At 41.9% G+C, this 13,757-nt stretch overlaps 1 protein-coding gene across 1 annotated transcript in view; it reads right to left on the minus strand.

Annotated features, from left to right (window-relative positions):
• Nucleotides 1–4,150: 4,150 nt before the first annotated feature.
• The window catches only part of LOC108942556 (chemokine-like protein TAFA-2), a 34,187-nt gene continuing 24,580 nt past the window's right edge, over nt 4,151–13,757 (minus strand). The window contains exons 2-5 of the mRNA XM_018765975.2: nt 10,355–10,458; nt 6,565–6,717; nt 5,114–5,238; nt 4,151–4,180 (exon numbers count right to left, since the gene is read on the minus strand). Coding sequence (XP_018621491.1) covers nt 4,151–4,180; nt 5,114–5,238; nt 6,565–6,717; nt 10,355–10,457 — 411 coding nt within the window. The 5' untranslated portion in view covers nt 10,458. The remainder of the gene's footprint in view (nt 4,181–5,113; nt 5,239–6,564; nt 6,718–10,354; nt 10,459–13,757) is intronic.

The raw sequence follows: 13,757 nt of genomic DNA on the forward strand, positions 1-13,757 counted from the left end.
TTCAGCTGAATGCTTAGAAGAGATACTCATTTGAATGGCAAACTTGTATTTTATAAAAGTTTATAGTATCCATACATTTTATTGTCTTGTTTCTTAAATACATATGCAAGTATACATATTAATCATGCCACAGGTCATATTATGGATTAACATCTAATAGGAAAGGTTTTTTTATACTTCACTGTATTTCAAAGCACTGAGTTGGGTATCTCTTGGATCAGCCTTAATGCAGCAGCAGCACAGCTTTGGTAAAATGCAATATGACGTAAAATTAAATACGAAGACTAAGAGGGGCACTCAGACTCGAAGGTGTTTCCAGTCTTCTTGCTGTATGTGTAGAATTGATGAAGTGCCCAGGTCTACCATCTACAACTCTGCCAGTTGCCACAACCGAATTTTGGTAGAAACTACAGGAATTCTGTTACTATACAACTTTAAAGACACAATTGTAGTTTATTATACACTGGTTCCTCAACTTACAAACACAATTGGGACTGTAAGTCCCCTCATAACTTGATCTGTTTGCAAATCCATCTTCCTCTAATTCACATTTAATAAAAGCTTAAAAATTCACATGCCCCTTGACAAAGCTATAATTAAAAAATGCAAGACACAGGCCCGTTGTTTGAAACCACTTGTCCCAAGCAGGGTCACGGTGAGTCGGAGCCTAACCCGGCAACACAGGGAGCAAGGCTGGTGGGGGAGAGGACACACCCAGGACAGGACACCAGTCCGTCACAAGGTGTCGCAGAACACCCCAAGCAGGAGTCGAACCCCAGACCCGTCACAGAATGGGGACCCAGCCAAGCCTGCTGCGCCACCGCAGCCCCCGAAGCAAGATGCATTTTATTATTTATATTGAAACATTAAAACTGATTCAAAATTTTTAATATTTAAAAAAACAGTTGACCAATTCATCAGATAAATGTCTGCAAAGTTTGTTGGGTTCTGTCACTTTCCACTTCATCACGTACACTTTCAAAAGGTTAATAATATAAACAGTCCTCACCTTATTTGTGAGTTAGGTCCTGTACATGTCTCAAATAAATGTATAATACACAACTGAAACTTGGACTTTTAACATTTTTATTAACTTTGATTTACATTTAAATCCAAACTAGTTTAAAATTATTTAAAACTATGTAATTTCTGCAAACTCTACAAATGCCTACTTAATGCCAGTTGTTGACAAATCCATTAACATGTACAGCATTTGTCATCTTCTTACTGATTAGCAACAGCCAGGTACAACAGATACAAGTTGTAAATATTCTGAAAGCCGGTTGAACAAAGGCGGTCACACATCCCTTCACTGTCTGTATGCATTTTACTAGTAAATAAGAGCTGAATGTGGAAACACAAAATAAAGAAAAACAGCAATTTAAGGAAATGCAATTTAAAATAAATAAAATCTGGAAAATATGTTTGTATCTGAAAAAATTCATAAGTCAAATGTTCGTAACATGAGGAGCCAGTGTATAATGACATGATCACAGCACAAGTAAAAATGCATCAGAGATAAAATTCAAAGCTAATTAAACGAATTGCATCTCATTAATTTCTCTTGCAACAGTTTTTAAAACTAAGACCAGTAAGACATTCATATGTTATTCTTTCATCTTCACACAATAAAAGCATATTTTAGAAGATAGCTGGGTTGTCATTTGTTTCTAAATTGATCTCATTTACACAGACTATGGGTTTCTGGAGAGAGGAATCAAAACAAAAGCAAGGACTTTGTTATGTGAAAGTCGCTGAATTCGTGATTCACCATTGGTGACACTGTTAGACTTTAAGTGGGAATATGACTTAGATGCATATAATTTTGTTATAAAAGACATCCTATCATTCAAAACAGCTAAAACTGCAGTATTCTGCAAGGGGGAAAATTGTGAATAATGATAATAATGATAATAAGGGGAGCTGACGAATATCCTTTTTCTGATTCCCCATTAACACTTTCTTCAGCCACTCTTCTTGTTTCTGCACAGCTAAATTTCTTTTTTGTCATCGAGAGACATCACAGTCATTGTTGTAACAGCTACTATGTATTTACAGTAAACCCAAGGAATTGTGCCGATCAGAAATGACCCATCTGCAGTTTGCCAAGAAAACAGTGATGGCAGAACTCCAGCGAGACTTCAGCTGCTGCATCACTCTACCTGCAATAAGATGTAAAATCCTAGAGTTAATTTTCTGCATTCATCTTCCAAGACATCCTAACTAATAATGTCCAGTTCGACTTTATGCTCTTTAAAGAAGAGTTAAAATCGATAGTTAAAAATGTGCTTGTCATAGGCTAACATCTAAAGCATTAAATACAGCTTATTCGGTACATTACAGGAGAACAAGATTACACTTGAAAATCAATAAATCCTCTTGTTAAATTTTGTTAATTAAGCAACTCCAGTAAAATAACAATGGAAAGGCCATCATCATAGTCAGATGGTGTTACTGATTTCAATAGTGACTTCCCAAACAACTTCTCATGTAATGAAATATGACTGTGTGGCTTTTAACATGTTAAGTAAGCTAAATTAACAATGCAAAATTTATGACAAAACTGGACACCAAAAACAGGATTTAGTCTGGAATATAAACAGACTATATGAAGTACCTTGCAATAAGAATCAGACTCTTGAAAAATTATCTCATTTTACTGAATCACAGATGCTATGTTTCAACTTCTCTGTAATACTTAATTTCAAAATATTGTAACTTCAATTTTTTTGTGACATTATTTTATGTTAAATTATTTTGAGGAAAAATAAAAACTGAAGCATGCTGTTTGTACAAGTATTTATGCCTCACAGATCATTACTAGGTAGAGCCATTTTTTGCTGTGATAGCAGTAAGTCTTTTGAGGTAAATATGCACCAGTTTTACACATTGTGCAAGAAACATCATCCTTAGTGTGGTGGTTGCAAGTATGGTGGTGACAGCATCATGCTGCGGGGTTGCGTTTGATCAGCAGGAACTGGTTACCTTGCTAAAACAGAAGAATGGATGGAGCAAAATACAGGGAAACAGTGTATGGGAACTGCTTCAATCTGATAAAAAAGTTCACCTTTCAGCAGGAGAATTACCCCAAGGCACAAGGCCAAAGAAATACTGGAATAAAGCAAACAAAAAAGTGAATGTCGTATAGTCATGATTTCAAAGTCCTGATCACAGCCCCACTGAGAATCTGTGGCACGTTTTGAAAACTGCAGTCCACAAGCATCGACCAACCAACATGAAGGAATATCAGTGTTCTACTTTTCATTAAGTAAAATGAGAGAACTGGTCAGCTGTCTAATACTTTTTGCAAGGCACTGTATATCACCTCAAAAAGGAATAACTGTCAGGCTAAAAATCTTGCACATTCCTCGTTTGGTTTGATTGTCTTTGTCTTGAAAAATCCACCATACTCACAAAGACGTGTCACACAGGTGTTCATGTAACAATGTAAGCATGTAGGCTGGAGGTTTAACCAACGTTGGCTGTGTGCTTCTTTAATGCATTCGTCAAAACATCTGATAGTTATGAATTTTTTAAGCATGCTACAGTTGCGGTGGACCTTGACCTCGTGTCTGCAGAGGCTATTTACAATGTGGTTACATTCTGAAAGATGCGTTAATTACATTTACAAACACTAAAGTGAATTAATTGCACTTTGTTTCCTGTGACTGGAAACGAACAAGCAGGTGATACTCTATGGAATTTGCTGAAAACTGGTTTGCTCATAAAGCTACACAGCAAAAGACAATTTCACTGAAATCATATCAGTAGAGAGATGACTGCCAACAGCCAACAAGGCTCCCAATGCTAATTTTATGATACCGAAACTCCACAAATAACTGCAGGGGTCAGAAATGCTTTTTGCTATTTCACTCAATCTGTGCAAACATTATATTTATGAATTAAAAAAGTATGAGCCAAGATAAACAAAGCAAACAAACAAACCAAAACAGTGGGCAAAAAAATTGATCATTAAATTGAACTATTAATTTAATGAACTTTATGCAATAAAATGCCATGAAAAATCCAGAGGGTCTTGGGCAGAATATATAGCTGAAGATGTGTTAAAATTCTGAACATCATTACGGGTAATTAAGTGCAACAAATACGATATGCGAGGCGGAAAAATTAGAACTTTGTTATGTCAAGGTTACCAAAGCTGATCTCTATCTGAGGAAACCTTAACGGAATTTTATATTAATAAAGGAGAAAAACCTCTATTTCACACCGAGAGAGGGAAGAATACAAAATCCAGTATGTATGGCGTGTATACGGCACAATGTCGTACAGCGGCATCTGCCTTAGCGCATGGCATCTTTGTGCTTATGAATATGTATATCTAGCCTTTGGGAAAACCAGCCTTGCAGAGTAACAATTAGCCTAACGAGGACAGCAACACTTGTTCCATCTATAAAGCAGAACAGAACTTAAATTCATATTAGTGTGATAAACAATGCAGTGAATGGGTTTATTAGAGCAGCGTGCAGTCAGACGAGGTCACCGCAAAGAGCCCCTGTCGGCGACGCAATATTCACTGCTGGGTTTACAGGTGGAACACAAGCCGCCAAAAGTCCATCACACCTACTTATTGAAAGAATGCATTTAACTGTGAATGGTGAAGTGCTAATGTGGTAAAGCCACTAAAATTAACTGAACTAGCTAAATACATTCCTAAACCTTATTTTCAGAAATATTTAGGTAACGCTCATCAACTGACGGGCTTTGCAAAGGCAGCTTACGCCGAGTTACCCATTTATACAGCAGGGCAACTTTTATTGCACCACCTCAAGGTACGTACCTTGATCGAGCCAACTATCGCAGTACGTGTGACTTGAAGCAGTATTCTTTGGGTAGAAGGCAGGGTCACTAACCACTGCACTACCTGCTGCCCCATCTACAGCCATTCAGATATTTTTAACATTAATAAAGCTTTGCTCTTTATGCGTTTTAATCATAAACCTGTTCTGCATTATATTACAGTTTTCTTTTTACTACATGCTCTAACTGCTCCTCTGTAAGAAATACCGCCCTTTCTACATAAGCTCTGTGTCCAATCGTTCCCAGCATTCCCGGCAACCAGGCAGCGGGCTGCTCAGGACAGTTCGGGACCTACCTTAGTGGTCTTAATCTTGTTGCCCGTGGCACAGCTCCAGCCTTTGAGGTCGGGGAGAACCTTACACTCCTCTCCATCCAGGCAGGGCTCCATCTGACACCACCACTTCTGCTGCACAATGGAGGCTGGGGACACGCAGAGACAGCAGATCACACACATGGAAACGCCTGCTTACATTCTCTCTGCCGTGCTCATCGCTCAGTCTGTTCATTTCATTATGTAGTTGTTCCCTGATCAGGATGACGTCACCATAACCACCAATTTTTTTTTTTTTTTTTAATTCATGTTTTTATTTGTCTTTATGAAATTAAATTCTTTGAGCCATTTCACATTCAAACCCTGAGCTCTTAAATGCGTGCCATTGCCTCGCATTTGCTCGGCATCTTCAACACGCCTTTCAGACTGTCTGAGCTCCTCAGCTGCATCGCAGTATTATATGAATAAGTAAGAACTGTACATTTTGCTGAAGGTGAAATCTGCTCAGAATCAGGACTAAGTTTTGCCATGTCCTGCATTTCGGAAGCCCTGTGAGTCTGGAGTCGCCTTATCATAGAAGGAGAGACTGCAGCAGGATTGACCGGGTACAGTAGAGCACATCAGGTCAGTTATGCTTATTATAATGGTCACACATAATTTCATGGCTCTAGGGTAGGAGCACGGTGCACTGCATTGCAATTACACTGCAATTTCCAGGATGGAAAATAATTCATCAATGGCACTATATTGCATTTGTGGAAAATTATCTAAATGAAATTAAAGAAGTCACGTTTGCCTGCTGTGATGTAAACAGCTGTTTCGGTGTACTCATCAGTGGAGCAGACCTTAATTAAACACACACATCCGTCATGAAGGTGCACAGATAATGAACCCAAATAAAACAGAGAAATAGATATAGAAACAGATCAAATGAATCAGGAAAAAGTCGCAAAATACAATGTACAGAGAGAACAGACAACACCCCATCTTCTACTGTAGAAGAATAGTCCAAAGACATGCTGTTCAGGTTCCCCCATAGTGTGTGAGTGACAGAGAGCAAGAGTGTGTTCCACTGATGTATGGATGAGTGACCCATTGTAAGTAGTGTATCTAGCAGTGTAAGTCTTTGGGTGCTCTGGTTTCCTCCCACAGTCCAAAGGCATGCTGTCCAGGTTCACCCATAGTGTGTGAGTGACAGAGAGTGTGTTCCACTGATGTATGGATGAGTGACCCCTTGTAAGTAGTGTATCTAGCAGTGTAAGTCACCGCGGTGAGTAAGGTGTGTGGGCTGGTAACACTACATAGAGTTCATTGGAAGTCGCTTTGGAGAAAAGCATCTGCTAAGTGAATAAATGTAAATGAATGTAAATGTAAACGAATAGAGTCTTGTGTCTCTTTAGTCAACGTGCGCAGGCATCAGCAGGGTTTTATGTTATCGTCATATGGGGAGCCCGGAGGTGTTGGAGGGGCGGTACCATCGACGCAGGAGGGCGCCGCGCGGGTCGTCCCGGCCACTTGTCCAGGGAAGCAGGAGCACTTGACGGTCTGAGAGCGCTCCTCGATCTTGTTCTTGTTGCAGCAGCGGTGAACAGCGACGACCTCGCAGGTCCCGGTCCGCACGGGGTGCGCTGCGGAGGCGGGAAGGCCGCAACACACGTGAACGCGGATCCCGCAAGGCCTTCGTGGGCAGCGCAGGAGTCATCGCTTGGCCCTGGTGTCTTAGCCAATTACCCAGCAATTTCCAGCTCGAACCGCCTTGTCTGGATCATTCAGAGAGCGAACCACTTCGTTGTCTTTTAATTGAAGGTGACATTTGCGAGCGGCGTCCATCTGGGACGGGGGCTTCCGCTCGAGCGGCGAGCGGCTCATTAGCAAGTGGTGATACCTGCCTTGGAAGTGCTCCTCTCGCAACAAACCACTACAGACAAGTGCGTCTCATTAAAATGCACCCAGAGCATCTCTTTGTCCTTTTGTGAAATTGCGCACTTTTATTTATTTATTTATGCACACTCTATAAAGGCTTCAGTCGCGGCCTCTTTAACTCGGGTGTGTTATATTGTGTGTTTGTTTCAGAAGCCGAGTTAGCATTCCAAAGCTTAGGCTTCAGGTCACAGCACCCTTTGAAAGAAAGAGCACGGCCCGCATGGGGGTACATCAAAACAAATATATTTCTGTGTCTCTATACGTACAGTACTGTGCAAAAGTTTTAGTCGCTTGGGGAAAAAAGCTGGAAAGTGAGAATGATTAAAGAATAGTGCTCTTAATTAATACACTTCCTACAAAGCTTAGTAACCATCCATCGCCAACAACCACTTGGCGCAGCAGGTTTGGCCGGGTCCTGCTCTCTATCGGGTCTGGAGTTCGAATTCTGCCTGGGGTGCCTTGCGATGGACGGGCGTCCCGTCCTGGGTGTGTCCCCTCCCCCTCCAGTCTTTTGCTCTGTGTTGCCGGGTTAGGCTCTGGTTCGCCGTGACCCCACTTGGGACAAGTGGTCTCAGACAGTGTGTGTGTGTGTGTGTGTGTGTGTGTGTGTGTGCGTGTACTTGTTTTCTTTAACGACACACAAAGCCCTTGCTGTAATACTGTAACTTTTTGCAAAAGGAACGCTTGGAAATCTAAAATATGCTCTTTCCCATTGACACTAAGGCAGAAGACATTAAATAACCGTCTAAAACAAATATTTTTGTGAAACATCTAAGCACCTAAGACTTCTGCACAGTACTGTACATTTTAAACTTTTTTGGCAGTCAGTCACTGAACAGTAAAGCAGATTTTAGGCTGTTTATCCAGTTTTATAGAGGCTCTGAACACGTTACATTTGGCATACGCTGTCACATATGGCTATACCGTACCACACTTTGAAAAATGCTCTTAAACGTGCTCATAGTTCAGGCTCCCATATCAATATCAGTCGAGCAGATTTCAGCTGGTCCTGGGTCCAACCCCAGTGTTATAGTAGAACCCTGCCTGCAATGGACCGCAACTGGGTAGAATGTCAGTCTGGATGGTTGAAGCTTCTCTGAAAGCACAGAAAGGCTCTTTGAATCAAATTTTATATCTTGTATATTTACTTTAACTACATTGTCGATTTGCATTTGGCACAAAACTCTGAAAATTTCTTTTCCCTTTCTTTCCCAGTCTATGCAAATACCGCGTATTATATATTTAGCCGGTGCCGTGCGGAACGCAGCTTCACGCTGCAGTGCTATTTGGCTGTTTGCTTATGTTTATATGAGCTGCTGCAGAAAGTAAAGAAATGATTTTAAGAGCTTTACAGAGCGCTCAGTTTGCGGACAGCCCGACTCAACCTGCCACCTCATCTGTAGCCTTGTTAGCCGCCTTGATTGACGGCGCTGACAGGTGACGGCCACACAGGTGCCCGAGTTCTCGCTTACAGTGTGACAACCGCAACCGCCGTCTTGTCACGCCCAATCCAAACAATGGCCTGGGACGGTCTGCCTGAGCGCCCAGGAGCCGCGGGGGACAGAAACAGACCCTCGCTCGGCCTCTTCGCACGTGACAGAAATGAAAGAGCTTTTCCCCTCTGCAAAAATGTCCCCGCTCTATGATTTCGAGCAGCTTAATTGACATTGTAAGTCACCGTCTCTTCTTGGCTGAGGTTTGTGCCACAGGAGGATGAAGGTCATTCCTCGTGTGTTAGTCGCCTGCCAGAGGACAGGGCTGGGAGGGGAAGGTCAGCGGTAGAGTTAGGGCTCCGCGTGTGACTCTGAAATGACACACGCCGCACCGTCATCACACACATCCGCAACCGAAAAACCTCGCGGCCGCCAGACTGGCTAAGATTCGGAGCCCGTAAAACCTAAAGCCGACAGCCATTCGTCGGGAGGCTTCTATAACTGCTCTAGTTCCTACTTAACCCTGGTTATTTAGTTAAGGCGCTTTTACTTCATCAGGGATTCTGTGAGGATAAGCCATATAAACATTTCAGTTACAGCATTTTCTATTATAACGCACTGCATATTGTAATAAAAAATAAAATCTCTATGGTGTACAGAAAAATTTGGCTAAAAATCGCCCTCCTGGGACAGTTTGTGAAAGCAACATTATTAGGTAACACATATTTCATCTGAATTATTACTAAATTATATGTGTTTTATTATTTATATATAATTATTGTCTTTCTTGGTGTGTCCTAAGTAATTTTTACAGAAAAAAGTAGACGCGATTAAATAAGATAATTTCGATTTTATGCCTGATATATAAGTGGCATTTTAGATAATCTGTCACAATTTCGCACAAAAGTAAGGATATGATGTTGAAAGACAAGAATATTGTGTATTTTGGCAGTTAACGCAAAGAGCTGCTTTGAATTACTTTTGTAAATCAGCTATTTTTGCACTGAAAAGCATGTCAATTTGTTTTGTTAAGCTGCTTCTCTAAATAGCAACACCAATAAGCGCAATCAAATTTTTTTAGCATATTTAAGGTTCACAGTAAACACTGTATTGTTTGAAACTGTTGTCACTCGTTGACACAATGTACCGCGCTTGCTGGAGTGGCAGCAAAGGCAGGAAAGCGTTTTGAAGCTCCGAATTTATGCAGCTGACAGATAAACTGATCCGAGAAAGGACTCGCTGAGGGATGCATGGACACCGGCTGCTAGAAGCTACCGGAATGTTGACCACCAAACCTTCTCCCACGACCAGTACATTTTTCAGCCTTCATTTTCAATATTCACATGGACAGTGCCTTGTAAATGTATTCAGAACCTTGATCAATTCCCTCATTTCACTCAATACCTTTCGACAAGGTACTTCACCTTAATTTCACAATAGATATTGACTGACCGCAGCCGCTTGTCCTGAGCAGGGTCGCGGCGGACCAGAGCCTAACCCGGCAACACAGGGCGCAAGGCTGAAGGGGGAGGGGACACACCCCGGACGGGACGCCAGTCCATCACAAGGCACCCCGAGCAGGACTCGAACCCCGGACCCACCAGAAAGCAGGCAGAGGTCAAGCCCGCTGCGCCGCTGCGCCACCGCACCCCTCTTTCATAATATATTACAGCATTAATATGAAATTGTGCATAACACTACTGACAAAGCCAAAAAATAAGTTGCTTATTATGCTTTATTACCATAGTATTAATTCACACCGGGGGGGAGCGGGAGTAGGTTTTTAACAGCCTGTACCGAGTTTAGGTTAACATTTGCAAGTTCCAGCACTGCAGCGCAAAGGAGCAAAGTCTGCCAAAGGTCAGTAACCCAATTAATAGAGCGAAAAGTAAGCGGTTTCATGGCTCACCTCTGTGGTCTTCTGCTGCTGCAGACCTCTCCCACAGGCCAATAACGCAGATCATTAGAAGAAGTGCACCTTTGTTTGCCTGCCGCATATATCTCAAACTCATCCTGATGGAAACACAAGAGCAGGAATCCCATTACCTGGGGCACAAGCGGCACAATTACACACGACAAATATTTACAGGGCCATAAAACTATAGAAAACCGGCAAGGGAAAAGGAACCTCAAATATTTAACATATCTCAGTGTATCTATAAACATTATAAGCATGCATAATCACTTGTGATTAACACTTAAAAAAAAATGAATCAATAAACGAATGAATAAATAAATAAATAAATGATTCTGTTTTTAAGACCCAGGCTGTGCATTTCACTGAAAACAAAACAAAAATTCATAAATTTTAATATGTAACTATGGCTTGACTTGGTGCTTTGTTCACGTTGTGAATAGCAGTGCATCACAAACAAATGACCGAAATATTTGAACAACAGTATGTGTATTTATTGCCAGAATGCTTTAGGATTATTATTTTATAACAAAGTCAACAACTTTACTCAGAGCACTTCTTTATTGAATGCAATGTTTATTCACGCAGGTTTAATTTAATTTACTTCAGAATTCACCAGCAAGCTCTCTCCTGGGGACTGGACCTGGAACAGGTTATCAGCTTTGAGCCTATCAATAAATTAACAACAGTTGGAAAAAATGAATGAAAGCAAACTGCTCCACATGTAGTACTGAGACTTTTGAAATAAGAATGTCTGCAGTGATGTTTGCGCATAAATTGTAACACAATTATGTGATTTCGGCCCACAGCAGGACTCATGCGGTTCATGCTTTCCGACGGGGTGCCTGCCACACGGAGGAATAGGCAAACAGCTCTTCTTAAATGTTTCAGGAAAAATGAAGGGCAATTACACACACCGGCTGAAACCGCTTGTCCCGAGCGGGGTCGCGGTGAACCGGAGTCTAACCCGGCAACACGGGGCGTAAGGCTGGAGGGGGAGGGGATACACCCCGGACGGGATGTCAGTCCATCACGAGGCACCCCAAGCAGGACTCGAACCCCAGACCCACCAGAGAGCGAGACCCGGCTAAACCCGCTGCACCATCGTACCACCACACCCCCCCCAAGAACAACTAAAAAACATAAAATATAAAATTGTTTGAAAAAAAATTAAAGATACAAGAAAGATCACATTTAACGTAAAACTGAAGACTTGTGTAGACTCATGGTCGGCAGCATGTCTGCAATCAACTGGCACGAAAGATGCGTTGAATTACATGTTTAGTAAATTTGCCAATGCCTGTAAACAAAAATGTTCAATTATTTTATGCTACTTAAGAAAATAGTCTAATTCGTGATTTGGGAATAAAAGGCCCGGAAACACTTAATTCTCTGCGTACTGACATGAAAAAGCTGTTCTCCCAAACAGACCATCATTATATAATTATTTTCCACGGCTTGACAGAGTTGTGTAAATTAACGGCTTCTTCTACCACTTGGATCAGGGTAAAACATCTCCAGTTCTGGACATAAACACCAAGGTCTGAGTTCAGACATTCTGTCAGTTTTAACGTGTAGCTCAGGCAGAAAAAATGCGGGTTTCACTTTTTTTCTCCATAATCCCTGGTTCATTTGTGTCATTTGTTTCCAACCCATAGGGGGGTGCGGTGGTGCGGTGGTGCAGTGGGGTGGACCGGGTCCTGCTCTCCGGTGGGTCTGGGGTTTGAGTCCCGCTTGAGGTGCCTTGCGACGGACTGGCGTCCCGTCCTGGGTGTGTCCCCTCCCCCTCTGGCCTTACGCCCTGTGTTGCCGGGTAAGCTCCGGCTCCCCGCGACCCCGTATGGGACAAGCGGTTCAGAAAATGTGTGTGTGTGTTTCCAACCCAATAACCAGAACAGAGCTTTAACTAATGTCCTGGGTTTTTTTTTTTTTTTTTTTTTTAAAACTCCTGCAATGAAAAGATGGAGGAACTTTTTAAAGCAAATGGTGAATTTCATGCTTCATTCAGCACGCCTGTGGCTGTAAACCTGCTGTCAACCTGGGAGAAAAACCCAAATGCATTCAGTGTAAATAACACCGCCGCATGCATATTTTAATGTAACGACTTTTCATCCAGTAAATGCTTTTTCTCTGTTGTGACTTACAGTTCAGCCGATGTTAAAGATCACTTAAAAACAAACAAGGGTTGTGAGCAGAGCAGTTATAGTAGTTATAAGCTCCATGGTGTACCATTGCCATGCTCATAAACAGGGTCATGTAAATGTAGAAGAGTAAATTCACTGCACTAACAGGAGTTCTGGCCTGAAATGTGTTACAAAAAAGAGGCGGTTTGTGACTTCTTGAAGGCAGGAGGCGTCCAGCAGCCAACGGCTGAACTTTATTCCACCGCACGCGTGATGTCCGTTTGGATGCCAGGCCCCATCTGCGAGGGACGGTCAGATGGTTGGAGACGGAGCAGCACTGGGGTGCAAGAAACATGCTACGGCTTCCTTGCCCTCAGCCTTGGAGGTGATATATGCGGCAGCTGGACATCAGTGGAAGGAGGAAGGACGGAAACATCTTGGCAGGTAGAAGGAATAAGGCTCACAGCGGTGGGTAATGAAGGCCGACCCCCAGGCTTCCGAATGCTGCTCAGTTCAAACGAGGTTCATGGATCGGCAGGGAACGATCACCAGTTGACAGAGGTCCTTTACTCTCCGGCTCTACTATGTATGATAATGGATATGAAACTGGAATGTGTTACAGTCACTCCTGTTAATACAGTGCTGCCTGAAAGTACATGAACCCTATAGGGATGATCATTATTCTTATAAAATTAACTTTCAAATCTTTCTTTTAAACTTATCAAGTGAATAAATGGTTTTGATTTACACACCTGATTCTACTTACCAGTTTGGTTTCTCCAGTGCAACTTGGGGTTCACTTTTTTCAGTCCCTGCACTACTTCCATGTATTTACTACATACGTGATTTCCTCTAAGGCAATACGTGAAATTAGTAATTACACACCTATTATGTCACATGAGAAAAAGTGATAAAATGATGATTTTTATGGTAAAACTACGAGACACAAGGGGTTCACATACTTTCAAGCAGCACTGTGTGTGGGTCTGCAGACAACATGCTGCTCAGGGAGGTCGAGGCTGGGAAAATCATGCCTGACACACTGGCCTCTGTCCAATTACATGAGTTCTGGCCCACATTCTGCTTTTTTTTACACAGCTAGACAAACTGACAATTTGGATAATTACAGCAATATTGCACACAATGATCAGCTGGCTCGCAAAATTACATCACATTGTGTTTCCAGTATTGCAAATATTTTGCTGATTTTAATCATTGATAGATTTCATACTAAACAGTTTCGTAAATGCTACTGAAACTGTAACCTGTTTACG

The sequence above is a fragment of the Scleropages formosus genome, chromosome 5, assembly GCF_900964775.1.
Source record: "Scleropages formosus chromosome 5, fSclFor1.1, whole genome shotgun sequence".
Classification (NCBI taxonomy): Eukaryota; Metazoa; Chordata; class Actinopteri; order Osteoglossiformes; family Osteoglossidae; genus Scleropages; species Scleropages formosus.